The sequence below is a fragment of the Hibiscus syriacus genome, unplaced genomic scaffold (genome assembly GCF_006381635.1).
Source record: "Hibiscus syriacus cultivar Baekdansim isolate YM2019G1 unplaced genomic scaffold, ASM638163v2 tig00013386_pilon, whole genome shotgun sequence".
Classification (NCBI taxonomy): Eukaryota; Viridiplantae; Streptophyta; class Magnoliopsida; order Malvales; family Malvaceae; genus Hibiscus; species Hibiscus syriacus.
The window spans coordinates 524816-540644 of NW_024062302.1; the positions used below are offsets into that span (position 1 = coordinate 524816).

Consider the following 15829-nt stretch of genomic DNA (forward strand, 5'->3'; position numbering starts at 1 on the left):
TTCTATGAAAGCATTTTATTGGTTCATTGTATAAGGGACTGTACTACATGATATATTGTTTTTCATACACTACTAACTAAAGGTATAACAAAAGTGGAGCAGATTCCGAATCTTGACTAACTCATACATCCAACCGCGCTGAAGAGTTTTTAGAGAGCAGATCTTGTAGGGATTTAGGGCTGCTTACCGGGGGACTGCAAATGAAGTTTTGGCATACGAGCAACCACCTTGTCGGCTGCAAAATTATTTCTAGCCATGAGGGCAACTTTGTTGTTATTCGCTTCCCAAAATCCCATCTCTGCTGTGTTTGTTGGATCTATATGAATTACATGTTACATCGAATGACAACCGTGTCGAGTTTAGATGTTATCGACAACAAGATAGAGATTAAGATGTTATTTTTGTCTCGTCTTCTTACTGTTTTATTCAGGTCATATAAGGCGTGAGCAGCTGCAAGCATGTTTCCGAACTCTTCAGAAAACTTATGGCCAACCAAGACAACTTGCTTCCTGGAAGGAACGGTCAGCATAGCGGCCGCACAGCACATAAGTGGCACTGCCATTGCCGTTTCCTTCAATCTAGACTCGAAAACAGCCTGCAAAACATACACTGTTTAAAATCCTAGACACAATTCGAGGAAAGCGAGTTTGGTTCAAGGAAATCAATCTCCTATGAAGAGAGGACAAACCAGAAGATGCTCCGCATTCTGCCTGTAGTGATCAGATTTACTGCCAGAAACCATGGAGGCCAATCTCACAAGACTGATTGCAGAGACCGAATTTCCCGATGGTTCTGCCCCGTCATGATCTTCCTTTACACGTAGAAGCACTGAAGGGTCTTCTCCTGGAGTGTTAAAATAGGCTCCACCTTCTCTATCGAGAAATAACTCATCCTGGACCACAAATTTGGGAAGTAAGCTAGAAGAATTACAACGGAAAGATGGGAAACGGATCTTAATAGAAAAAAGATCATAGATAGCTCTTGCCTGCATATCCTGGAGTTCAGTTGCCCAAACTAGCCAGTTTGTGCTACCACCAAACTCATAAAGATCCAGCAACCCTGAAATCAAGAACGCGTAATCGTCTAAAAACCCAGGTGCTTTCGATGGGCCATTCCTAAAGCTATGCTGAAGCCTGCGCGTTTGTTCATTGTACAGATGTCTTCTAATAAAATGTGCCGCCTTTTCTGCAACTTCCATGTACTCCTTGGGCTGGGACAGTAAACAGAAAAAAAATAAATCAAATAAGCAACCCAGCAAGAACAAAAGCGTATAAATAGCAGGACAATACTGCTGCCGCCATCAACATGATCGTCACTCAAGGAGTTCAGAAATAACTTAAGAATATAGTTAGATTATTAGGATCTTCAAGACTCAAAGCTACCACTCAAGAGAACTCGACATTACTTTTTGGCTTGGCACGAGTCATAAAAGCAGCTTCTAGAAACAGATGAACTCACTAATCAGTAGGCGGTAATACAAATAGAATTCAAAATTTAAGGATAGTTAAAAAACTGTTTAACGTCATATTGACCTAGAGAACTGGCTGAAATATAATTAATACAAATAGAATTCAAAATTTAAGGATAGTTAAAGATCTTACATCAGTCGTACTGCAAACAAAGCCAGCCACACTAATTATACTCACCTAAATAAATGGCAACCTAGATTCTCTAAACATTGTTTAAAATCTAATATATACATCATGTGATTGGACTCTTCATTCTTGGCCAGGTTTTGAGAACTATAAACTGGTGGAATAAACAAGCATAATCAAGCCATGAGCATATAGATAAAGCCATCCTTTTCAATTAAACAAACCATGATAAATCAACCCATTTCCTTGAGAGAAGAAGGTTGAAGTCTTACATCACAGCCAACAACAGGGAAGTTGAAATTTGTGCCCTGAGGTTCAGCCTTGAGGATTTTAGATGCTCTTGCAAAAGATGAAATTGCAAGTCCATTCCAAGATACAATCACCTAGTAAGCACTTGATGTAAGTGTTTATCATCAGTAAGAAAAAAATAAGTCACCTACTATTAGTTCATCAGATATTTACCTTGTCATCCAAATGTGGCCTAGGTCTTTTTGCCCTTACATCAAAAAGCTTCTTTTTGAATTCACCTAGAATAGCCAGATACTCCTGGATTGGCATGCCAAGTTTTGATGCAAGTTCTGAAGAATCATTTCTTTCAATAAGCACATTACTCCCCTTGAATTCATTGTGCGGGTCACTCATGCTAGAAAGATCACAGTTTCCCAAGGGCTTTACATAGTAGTGTTCCTTAAAAAGGCTGGCATGCTCTCCAAGAATGCCGTCGATCTAAAACAAGAAGATTTAAGCATATTTTTCAGAAACTTATCATAAGAAAGGGAACTAGCAATTACAATGATCACTATCTCATAATAGGGATCAGCAGAGGCGAGGCTTAACAGACAGACAATTACAATTATCATTATCTTTATCTCATAATAGGGACAAGCAGAGAAAAAGCTAAGGGGGGCAGGTAGGGGACTTGACCCTCCCTTGATTAATGGAAAATTTCCTTTTTTTGGTTCAACCTTAATGTTAAACTTTTAATATAAAAATTTTGATCCTTTAGCTAAATGGAAAATTTGTACTTTTGACCCCTCCTAAAGATTAATTATTTAATTTTAGCCCTTTTAAAATACTTTTTTTAGCTTTGGCCCCTCTGAAACTTTATAATTTTATCTCAGCCCCTCCTATGCTAAATTCCTGGCTTCGTCCCTGCAGATAAGTACCCATTACCCAATATTAAGCATCATGAATAATCAACTGCATGAACAACTTGCATACACAGCTCAAAAAAGGAACACTATGAATACGCTCATTTGACATTTGTAGCAACAATAATGATCATCCTTCACTCAACAATGTAGTTCAGAAACATAGGCAAATGCATTAAGCCATGTAAAGAACAATTCTAGTCATTGAGACAATAAAATCTTCTTTTTCCCAATACTGAGGCACAAGATCCTAACATAATGAAAATTCTCATCATAATGCAACCATGCTTAATAATGTATCCTTCTCCCATTATTAGCACAAGAATCCTAATGTAATGAAATATGCAAATGCTTGGTCAAACTTTATGGAAAACAACCTCTTCACTTGTCCATATATAGAAGGCTCCCTCCTTTTTTCTGGTTGCACCTTCAAATTCAGCACTATCAGCATCCTCTGCTGAAAAGATTCCACCTTCTGAACCAATCATATCTCTCCTCAAATAATCAAGAATATCACTAGACATAAATGAATATAATACATCTCCAGAGATGGAAAAAGCATCCAAGTAAACATTGGCAAGTTGCCCTTGGTCGTACAACATTTTCTCAAAATGAGGAACTGCAAGAAAAGTTAAAGTTATAATGCTGTTCATCATGACAACTTACAGAATGAAAACATTTTTTTTAACAAAATTTAAGTTGCCAGAAAAGGAAGACCAAAATCCACATATGGTTAAAATTAATTATACTTTGAATCATTCGTGTTAACATCTGGAAATCATTAGAAATATAGTACTGTACGCGACAGTCTTTTCAACTACTAGAACACACTAAAAGAAAAAAAAGGGGGGAAGAAAAAAACAATAAAATAAGAAAGAAACTGACCGTGCCAGCATTCATCCACACTATATCTGTGAAAGACTGAAAGCCACCTCCAATGTGGTCATGCATACCTCCTCTTGCCATGCATTGCAAACTAAAGAAAACCATTTTAAGATTCTCTTTGGCTTCACCAGGTTTTCCGCTTTCCTCTAATATTTTGGACCAATAGATCATCAATTGGATCTCAACTGGTCTAGGAAACTTGGGAGCAGATCCGAACCCACCAAACCTTGAATCGTATCTTTTGGACAGCTGAAAAGAAAAGAAAAAGTAAATAACTCTGGGAAAGTGAAACATTTATCTATTTGGAACATACTAATATTGATCATGAGGGGATGAATGTTTTCCTTTTCTGTATACAACATTGCCGGAAACACACAGAAAAGATGAAAGAAGAAACGACCATGGAAGCACTTCAACAGAATTCGATATTTAAATTATACCCAGGCCATATTACTTCTATCGAGATATGATTGTTCATGAATAGGTCATATAAAGTTCTGAAAAGATAGATACATACCTGCTCTGCACATAAGTGTAATGCGTTTTGTGGAAGCCCATCAGGCAATTGGTTTGAATCAGCACTAGCTGACAATGCTTCTGATAGCTGTTCAATAGCAAAGGCTCCACTCTTAACGAGCACATCCTTTTTACTATCCCAAGCATCCTTCACCTTTCTGAAATGGCAGAAGGAAAGGGTGACGGTGGGGACAAATAAATCGAGCAAAGTGCAAATCTAACGTGCATATGAATTATTGAAGCAATATGAGATCGAGAGGAGATGTTTTGAACTCAAAAGTTAACACTACATCCAGAGAGTCACCCATCAGTGCTTACAATCCAACAAAATAGTAATAGACAAAAATTAAGAAGGTAAAGGAAAACAAAAACAAAGGTTTCGGGAAGAAATATGCTAACCTAAGAATGGTCTTAAATCCAGGCCTTCCATACTTATCCTCGGGAGGAAAGTAGGTTCCACCCATTAAGGGTTTTAAATCAGGTGAAAGGAAGACCGATAGTGGCCACCCTCCACCACCATACAAAGCCTGCACATAAGTCATGTACACCTAGAAAAACAAAATTATTCTGTGAGGACAGTATATTTGAATCAGTGGATGATGATTTTAGAAGAATGATGCTTCCTTTTTCCTAAACAAAAAGTAAAATTCCCGTTCCATTGAAAACAAACTAGATAGTTCAAAGCTTAAGTAAAATTTCTGTTCCATTGGAAACAAACTAGATAGTTCAAAGCTTAACATTCAAATTATTAAATTATCTAGTGACTTGATATCAATAATAGATTGCCATATTTGACATTTTTAAACTACTATAAGCTTAAGCATACAAGTGCCTCGCTGGTACACTGAATCTAATCATTTTTACAATGATTTTCATTGTGTCTGAACCATGTAACCACTTGTCTTACTAGATAATGCTCTATAATCACAATCAAACAGAGAAACTGCACAAAAGAGCTAAAACGATTCATGCTAACTCATTTACCTTATCAACATCTGGTCTTTCTTCTCGATCCACCTGTAAATGTTAGAAGAGTATATGAGATCGAACTCTTTAAGGACCCTTAGGTCAGTTAATAACTTACCAAGCCAGAGTCGAGCATTATATATTCAAAAGATGTACAATAAATAAACTAAATCTACTCACCTTAATACCGACAAACCAATCATTCAACAACTTTGCCCCCTCTTCATTTTCAAAAGACTCCACCTCCATCACATGACACCTTCGAAAATGAAACGAATCATTCAGCCCTCATTTCACTATTTAGATTCAATAGTTAGGTAGTCCAGATGTTGATTTGCACTAATGAGTAAAGACTTTTACCAGTGGCAGGTACTATATCCAACTTCAAAGAGAAGACCACCATAAAAATGACTAAAATTAGTAACAAGTTGTAAATTATCCAAATGAAAATAAGTAAGAATATATTATACTTGATAAGAAAATTGGCACGTCTCTCTTTCTCGCTTCTGCAAAAGCTTCTTCTCCCCAAGGATACCAATCAACCTTTAAAAATCAAAATTTGCAACCCATATATAAATAACATAAAAGGGTAATCTACGAAAAAGTCTTAACTTATTGAAATGGTCTATTTTTTTGTTCAATTTCCATAAAAATCAAACATTAATTAGGTTCCACTGAGCTGAATTATTAAAAAAAAAACACCCATCATCCTCTCATATATCCCAAAATAGAAAAAATGATAGAATAACCGGATTATGAGCATGCTGAAGAAGATAAGGACTGTGCTCCGATGCGAGACGATTAGTATACTTATGGGAGTGTGAGCTTGAAGTGGAGATCCGTTCAGCCATGGAGAAAACCTTGCAGTTGCAGGAGAGAGTGGGCGGAGGGGAAACGCTCGAGAAAGGAAAAGAAAGTGAAGGAAAGCGAGTGATGGGATATGGGAATCTTGTTAAGAAGAAAGAGAAGTTATGACGGCGAGAAAAGCAAAAAGAAGAACGGAGAAGCAGAGTCTTAATCATAGAATTAAAGAGAAAAGGAAGAAAAGAAGAAACAGTATAAAAATGGGTAAGATATATCGTAGGAGAAGCTAGAAAGGTTTGAAGATTATGGAGGAGTTGACACATGGTAGGAGTAGGTAGGGAGGATAGATAGATATAATTTTTTGTAGATTTTGTACCGTATTAATTTAATTAGGGTGCGGGTTAATATAAGTTTAGTAGGTAACGAGTGAGTCTGGACATAAAAAGTCATATTCGTCATGGGTGATGAGTAAGTAATAAGTTTAAGATCTTCTTCATTTTGTATCCACTCGTCTTATATTTGTTTTACGTCTGCCTACCTACTAACTATCTACCATATAAATTTAGATATAATTTTATAGATTATTTTATAAATTTTAAGATTTTATTAGACATAATTTGTAATTTAACCAAATATTAATATATATATATTTTTAAAATTGAAGACCGTCATTTTGTTTATCTCAAATTGAAGAGTAATGGTAGATATAAACATGTATAAGATGGGTGGTGAATATCAATTAGATAGTGAGTATAGAGATAAATTTGGGAATATATCTACGTAAACGGATATAAATTTAAAATTTTTATCTAATATTAATAGTTGATAAATAATAATATAAAAATATTAAATAAATACAAAAATAAGAGAAGAAATATCTATATCCACCCTACCCGTTTGTCATCCCAAGGGAAGAGATTGAAAACAAACAACTACGTGTCTGGGGAGATTTTCAAACATATATATATATATGATTAAGCCTTCGACATCTGTCTTCCCCATGGATAAAACTTGTTTGCTAAACTTCATTGAAATTCGATTTTTTAATATTTATTTATTTTATTATTGGGTAAATTATGTAGTTACCTATTTATTTTAAAATATATATATATATGATATTATATTTTGGTCATCTGTTAGAGTGCATAATGAGTTGAACAGTCGTGAGTAGTTTAAATTTGAGTCGATCGAAATTTGATAAAAACTTGATTCAGGTTGACTCGATTCGAACTCAAGCTCGACTCGAGACCTTAACGAGTTGAGTCGAGCAAAATCCAACTCGATTCGATAAGTTCGCGAGCAGCTTGTAAATTTTTTTTATATATAATTCTTTAATAGTTATCTTAAAAAATTATTTCATATACTCAAAAATCGAACCTTATTTATTATTTTAATGTATTTGTGGATTGTTACTTTGGAGTTTAGACTTTAAAGATATTTCATACACTCTTTTTTTTGGTTAAATTTTTTAATTTATGTTTATATTAAGTTATATATTATATTAGTAGAATTTACCTTAGTTAAGAAAATAAGGTAAAAATTTCGGTGAGCTTAACGAACAATGAGGCGAGCAATGAGCATCGAACTTAACGAGCAATGAGTCGAGCAACAAGTTTTCTTAACGAGCATAAGTTAAGCAAAATTTTAACTAGCTTAACGAGCAACGAGTCGAGCAACAAAACTTTTTAACGAGCACAAGTTGATCACTGACAACTCATGATCAACTAGCTCGACAACTACTCCTAGTCATATGTTGTTAAAAAAATTAAGAATAATATTGACGTGTCATCAAGTAATATCACGTCATCATTGAAAAAATAAAAAAAAATCTTAATGTCAACAATTCTATTTATTTTTAAACAGTATTTAGCGGGAAATCAAAATGAAAAAAAACATAGCATTAGCTAGGGCTGTAAATGAGACGAGACAGATCGTGAGCTACTCGAGATCGACTCGATCAAGGCTCGATAAATACTCAGATCGAATGGAATCGACTCGAGCTCGAGCTCGACTCGAATTCTTAACGAGCCGAAACGAGCTACTTGATACTCGACTCGAAAAGCTCGTGAGCAGCTCGAAAATATAATATATAAGATTATATATTTTTTTAAAAAATTATTAAAAATATTAATATTTATGTATTAATTTTTTTAAAGATAATACATTAAGATTTTCATGCATTTAAGGTTCAGATTCGAGTTTGAGGCTTTAATCGAGTTAAGTTTAAGAATTTTTTTCTTCATTTCGAGCCTTTTCGAGCTGCTCACGAGCTTCAGTTCATGATTTCGAATTCGAGTCGAGCTTGAAAATTTTAAGCTCGCGAGTTTTCGAGTCGAGTCGAGCTCAATTTCAGAGTTTTCGAGTCAAATCGAGCTCAGCAATACTCGAGCTCGACTCGGCTCGTTTACACCCCTAGCATTAACTATGATTTTAGAAGAAATAATTGGATGAACAAATCATAACTATAAAAGTAGATGAATGATTAAATACATAATCACCCCTATCAAACTACTTGTAAAGATAAAAGAGATGTTATAAGTGATATAATTGTAAAATATTCATTATTGTCCCCCATTTATTTTTAATGTTTAATTATATTTTGTTCTCTAAATTTAATTTCTGACTTTATCTCTGCATATTAAACTGTCCGACATGTATTGTTTTTCTGATAAATTAATAACTTTGATAAAATAATAATTATTTCGGATCTTAAAAGTATTATTTTTTAGAGATTTTCATGTATTTGAAAAAGGGGCACTGCAAATTTGATATTACTTGTAAAATCATCCTGAACCAGCTGGAACATCAATTTCATTATCCTTCAGTCCCCATAACTGAACAATATAGAGGCGCACACCCATCATATATTCAAGGGGCTCATGGTCCAGTTCTGTTTCCCCTGGAAATGAGATGGTTTCTATTCCAAGTTGGAGTCACTACCCCATAGGATGATCAGCATAGAACGACTAATCCCTAAAAAAAATTTAAATTATCATATATATTATTTTTTATATATTTTCTATTGATAATCTATTTATGTCCTCTAGAATTTTATAAATTCAATCCTTCTTAAAGTTTTAGAAGTTCATCCACTCGTAAGATAAAATCATATATTGATCCTCGATGAACAACATCGTTGCATTAAGATAATGCACAAGTATATGGGATTCCTAAATATGTAACGTCCCGAATCTCCGGTTAATAGTTTTGATCCAAACCGAAAGTGTTTTGGATAAATTCTCTAACCTTGTAGGGAAGATTGGTAAAAATGGATGTTGGTTTGAGCTTAGTTTGTGTCCAATAGATGATAAAAAAAATGTATTTTTAAGTTGTGACTAAAATTGGGAGTACCAAGGAAAAAATTAGACCAATTTTAGTTTCAAAGTTGAATCCCCACTATGAATTGATGTTATCACGTCTGACAACTCCTCATATCTCATTTTCTTCATACTTTTTGTCTTTTTCTTCCCCCCTTTCAAACTCCTTGCCTCCCTTAGCATCTCAATAAAAAAGTGTAAATTTAGCATTTCAAACCTTGCTCAGCAACCTCCAAGTAAGAACCTTAACCCTCTCTTCCCAAGGTTCCTTTTAATCCCTCAACATCAAGTTTTGACCATGGTTGACATAAGTGGGTTTAGTGAGGGTTTAAAAAACTTATTTATTTTGTCCGTTTTTTTTATGGATTTCAGCCTTAGAAAGTCTTATTAACTCCCTTTTAACTTCTTAAATCAGTTGGTAAAAAAAGATTAGCTGACCCTTATTCCCATATGTAATAGGGTAAGGTGGGTAAGGGGGAGGTAAGATAGTAGGCTGCCCCCAACACCAGGTTGAAAGCAGCTTCTGTAAGAGACCTCCGAATTATGAAATGCCCTCCGTGGGACTCGATCCCACGACCCCAAGTTTAAGAACCTTGTGCTCTACCAACTGAGCTGAATTATTAAATCAGTTGGTAACTCATTCCTTAATCTTTGTTAGTGAAAGAGGTTGGAGAAAGATCAAAAAGCAAAGGAAAGGAAAAGTTGACTCTTGATTAAGCTTTGAGCATTTCCAACATCTTAGTAGTCCAGGTAACACACTTGTAACTCAAATCTACCACATGTAGATCATTAGGCGAGTTTGTTAGCTTGTATGAGTTATGAATCATATAAGTATGTTCATGGTAGATTTCAGTATTTAGTGTTTTTTCAGCATATAAGTATGATCCATGAATTACGATACTACACGGAACCATCGAAATGGTTAACCTGGAAATTTCTTTTCAAAAACACTTATAAATATTGAATCATTAATCATCATATCAACGAAATTTAAATCAAAGTTTACAAAATATAAGAGTCTCTTCAATACGTATATATACGACCATATAATTTAAATAGAAATAGAGTTATGATTCGAATAATATAAGGTCCATATGGAATACATGCCCTCTAAATATACTCAAGACATATTATGCAAATCGTTTGGTCTGGAATATACTGATATGATAGGCACCTCAACGATCTCCTATTAACATGCGCACAGAAACACATTCCATATGTTGATCTTATAAGCTCAGTGTCACGAAATAACTATGCAATACTACATGCATCCATTACATGAACATTCTGGTGTGCAAAGTCATAAACATGCAAAAGTACATAACAAACATGAGATAGGTCAAGTGGTGTGATTGGAGGAATTTATGTGCATCTCAAACGACACACTAGCTTATCTAGAACGAGATAGATTCAGGGTAAGAACCAGAATTTACGTGCATCGAAACTTATAGCCCTAGTCTATCTTAGATACTCGAGAGGTCGGGGTGAGGATCGAAATTTACGTGCATCGATGGTTCACATCTTAGACCTATTCGAGCATGGGTTACGATCTAAAATTTACGTGCATCAGATGCGTACTGATACGATCCAAAATTTACATGCATCAGATGCGTACCAAGTCAAACAATATATCAGATATTTCACAAACAGAGAACAATCGTCATAATGTAAGAGTAACTAAGGTGTCCTAACTGTTTCCCAGGTGTCACACAAAGGCTAATTTTATGTCATCCTAACTTACTTGGTTTCCCGGTGAGAATTTAGTTAACTTGATGAATTTCACTTGTATCAGATACTTGGAACTTATATAAACTCGAAACATCCAAGCCTGAACCCCCGAACCAGACGAACAAAATTTCCCAAAAATTAGTGATGGTATCGATTTATACCAACAATATCGATACTGACCCTTGGGTATCGATACTCAGGGGAGTGTCGATACCAAAAATAGCTTCAATGTTTTGAAAAATGCATTGATATCGATATTTTATGGGGAGTATCGATACTCTGTCATTGGTATCCGTACTCCCATGAGTATCAATACAAAAAATGATTATTGTAATGTGAAACTTGCCACCGTATCGATACTACCCTTTGAGTATCGATATTGGACCTCGAGTATCGATACTCATTGAGGGAGTATCAATACTACTTTTACAAAATTACCTTATTTTTTGCCTTCTACGAAGAATAGTATCGGTACTGTTCTTCAGTACTGATACTGACGACCTGAAGTGCCCTGTTTTGGGCACGAAAATGCATCCAAATGTAACACATACACTCCCCTAAGACTAGCAAAGCTTATTTATATCTTATTTGAGGTCTTAGAGGTCGAAAGATATCATTTTTTATGCTTACAAACATCAAATATGAATTATGCCATGGATTTACTCTAGCATGCTTTCATGAGCTAAACATACCAAATATGCACATACAATGACCTACATGTGGTATGGTCAAGTTAGAATCGTGTTTACCTTGATACTAGCTGACTGAAAAACGTCTTTGAATTATCCAATAGTTAGCTTCTTTTTGCCCCTTGCCTTAGAGCTCTTACCATTTTCTTGCACTAATCAAAACCATGGAAAATGAGTTACTCATTTTAAGCCTTTAGGAAAAAGCTAAAAAACATCTCCTTACCACTAAAATCCCATAAAAACAAATTATAACTTAGGATTCCATAAACCCCCTCGTTTTTTTGTTAACTAAGTCAAATATTGTAAAAGTGGGTTTGAATGGAAGCTTGGAAGATGAAGATTGTAGTTCTTACCTTGGAATTCACAAGGGTTTCTTGAATTTTTTAAACCTTGGACCTTTGGCTTGACTTGGAAGGGAATAAAATTAAGAAGAAGAGAGGAAGAAGACAAGCTTGGTGAAGAAAAAGAGATATGAACAAAACATACATAATATCATCCTATTAATTGGGAATTCAACTTTAGTTTTTAAAAATGAGATATTTAATCTCCTAGTCCCTCCATATTTGAGTCTAGAATAAAAAAAATACCCTTTTGAATGCTTATTGGGTTCATCTAAAGCCCAAATCATAACCACTTGGGTCAGACTCTTCATGGGCTATAGGAACTTATTTTAAGGTCCAAGTCGAATATACCCGAGACTCCTAACTTGTATTTTGAGGCGTTACATATTATGACCCCTCTTAACATATATAAGACTTTAATAACGTCTGAGAACCTTAATAGGGTTTTGGGTGAAATAAAGAGTCATTTTCGTTCTCAAACAGGGTATTTTTGGGCTTAAGTATAAGGTACTGAAAGAACAGTACATATATTGTTCATCAAATAGCCTAAAACAAGGAGTTTTAGACTGAGAATATCTATACTCATTCAACGGGTATCGACACTGTTCATAGAGTGCCCACGGGTGGAGTATCAATACCTGATATAGACTTCGGATTCCAGTAACCATTTTTTGTATCAGTACTCATAGGAGTATCGGCATTAAGGGTAGGGTATTGATACTAAGATATTTTTTAAAACATCGAAACAAAATTTGGTATTGATACTCAGGATATTATCGGCACCCCAGTTAAGAAGTATCGATACTCTAACTAAGGGCATCGATACTACCCTTTCTTCTTAGTTTCAATAGCCATTTAGTATCGATATTTAGGGGTGAGTATCGATACTCACAGATCAATACAAATATTGAAGGGCTCAGTATTGGTACCAACATACATGATTGGGTAAGAAACTTAAATGATTAAGGGGTTAGACTTGAGGGTCACAATAACACTAGAACACCATTAAATAAAACTACAAGTGAGAACATTAATAAATGCAATACAACTAGAAATGATAACATATAGGATGACATAAAACTAACCTTGTTTGATGCTCGAAAACAACCGAAAAACTCGAGTTACTTTAGCAAGTGATGATCGTCTTGTTGTTAAAATATCAAGATATACCTCAGCTAGTGTTAAGGCACTTCAATTGCTAACTGGGCGCAGATGCCCTAAAACTCGATGGAGTAAGTTGATCGGGTGTACGTTTATGATATAGTTTTAGATCTCACTACAGATACACGAGGGTATCTCAAGCAGGCTAGAGGGGTGTGCACTCCGAGATGCAGAACCCTCGGCCACACCATGATGCCTACCTCAGCTTTGCATGTCACCATCCTTGTGTGTTCATACTTATGTCACTAGCATGCTCATTTAGTGAATACCTTTAGTACAATACATTTATTAGTATGGCACTGAGCACGTAAGCTCACAGTTTGGAATGTGTTTCCTGCGTAAGTTCTTAGAAAATCATTCGTGGAGCGTTATCATCATTAGATATTACAGATCAGCCGAGACTTTAGAGTATGTCTTGATTTATATTTACAGGACATGTACTATTTGTAGACCCTTTGTATTCAGTTGTAACTCTGTTTTGTTTTAAATATTATATTACTATTGGGGTGTATTTTGAGAGCTCTCCCATATTTGTAAATTCTGACTATTACATTTTCATTTCATATTACTATGGATGGATGTTTTTTAGATGATATTTTACAATTGATTTTAAATAAAATTTTTGGGTTAACCACTTGGTAGTCGTGTGTGACATTTTAATCATTCAAATTTCGGATCGGACTAGATTAGGATGTTACAGTGCAGGCACCTAAAGTTGAGTACACTCTACTGGTGTGCAACCTGCTGTTGGAGCTACTTCTCTCTATGAACTAACGCGGCAATAATCAGAAGTATCAAGCATTTCCAGGGAGACCTTGTGAACCTGAATGCCAATACCAATTGAGGACCGGAGATTGTAAATTTGGATGATCTTGCTGGTATCATCATGGCTGCGCCACTAACAAATTGAGTCCTCGGCCCATTGGGACTCCCTTTATGTCCCGCATGTGAACATTCTCAGTCTCTGTTTTTATTAGACCATTGTGTGGTACTCTGTTATGATCATTGCTTTTACTTGGACTTGGCTTTTATAGAGATCTTGAATTCTAGGTTTTGAATTATAGAGCAAGTTTTGAATACCTCTGAAATTGACGTTGCTTGCTCTACAAGTCTCAAAGTCTGTGTCTTATCTGTTATGAGCCTAGATGTATCTTTTTATTAAGTAATCTTACACAAGAACCAAAACAAAAACACAAAAAATCATCCGTATGCACACACACTGGCTAGATGTGTTATCTTGGGTAGCTCTAAACATATTTATTTATTTGAATAGTTTGAGTATATTAAATGATTATAATATAATATGCGTTTATGATATTTTTAATTATTGATAATACGTATGTATCATGAAACCGTAGTTGTCTGAAACCAAAATGTTTTAAGAGAATAATACTCTCTCTAACTACTAGGATCACTCGATTGGTTGAACCGAAATTCATTTCACAAAACCAGAAACTGAGGGCGTGATACTGATATTGAGTGGGAGCACCAATGATGTATATTCCCTGTTAATATGTATGGCATTGCTACCTTTCTAGACGCAAGTCTCATAATTAATTCCTTCAGGTGGACGTCTAATTATTTGGTTCCCTAATCTTTTACATAGCACCTGGTTAATACATTTTATTTATTCCCCCGTGTCCTGGGTATTGAGTGCAATCCTGCATAAAAAAGGGAAGGAAAACATACCACTCACTAGTCATACAAACTCATTAATAATTTGATTAGTTTACGATGTATTAATTATATATAATGTTATATATTATTAATAAATCAGTATACTATTTTAAAATTAAATTTATTTTGAATACCATTGTGTATATGTATAATTATACACCATCAATAAATTAAATACTCATCGAACTTGACCTAAAATGATCCAATCCGAATTACTTGGTTACCACTTTAAAGTGAAAAAATTATTAAGGTTCACGGAAAAGATCACCGGAATAATTTTTTTTCGAAATCACATATCCACGTTTAGTTCAAGAGCATTCCCTCCCAGAGGTAATGAAATGCTTCCAACGTTAACAATTTTTGGATCTTTTCCTGATGATGTCATTATTTTATTTTCTTAGATATTATACATGTCTCTCTCCTTTGAACAATAATATCCTAAAATAGTATAATTATTCTAAAAGGATCTTTTTATATATAAATATACGAGTATAAATGGTTTAGAGTTTTTTTAATATTTATTATAAAATAATGATGCATATAACTTAAAAATAAAAATATATCAATTTTTTTATTTTGATTGTTTTTATGTTTGTGTTTGATTCAAGTTTGATTTTTGGTATGTGTTTTATTTCGTTTATTTTTTAGGATTCATTTTCATAAAAGAATTTCAAGTTATATTTTTTAATATTTTATATTAATTTTGTCATATAATTTGATTTGATATTTTATTGTACAACTCATGTAGTATAAATAAAAAAAATATAGTAATTAACACATACTTATAGATGTATAAGTATGTATATCTTTCAATATCTTATTATCTAAAAATAAACACATACTTACACCTGTGTAAGCATGTACATCTTCAAATATATTGGTTCCTAAAATAAACGCATACTTACACAAGTATAAGTATGTACATCCCAATATCTTGGTACCCAAAAATAAACACATAGTTATATTGATGTAAATATCTTTTTGTATTTTTAAAGAAAT

At 34.3% G+C, this 15829-nt stretch overlaps 1 protein-coding gene across 1 annotated transcript; it reads right to left on the reverse strand.

Annotated features, from left to right (window-relative positions):
• LOC120206223 (spermatogenesis-associated protein 20-like) lies at window positions 1-6199 on the reverse strand. Its single transcript, XM_039205939.1, is given in 17 exon segments — window positions 1-221; window positions 223-329; window positions 419-595; window positions 689-892; window positions 986-1210; window positions 1868-1978; window positions 2058-2321; window positions 3124-3365; window positions 3632-3665; window positions 3668-3880; window positions 4149-4305; window positions 4547-4695; window positions 5132-5164; window positions 5294-5372; window positions 5474-5495; window positions 5584-5656; window positions 5863-6199. Coding segments are annotated over 17 exon segments (2463 nt in total). The 5' UTR covers window positions 6136-6199; the 3' UTR covers window positions 1-121.
• Between the last annotated feature and the right edge of the window lie 9630 nt (window positions 6200-15829).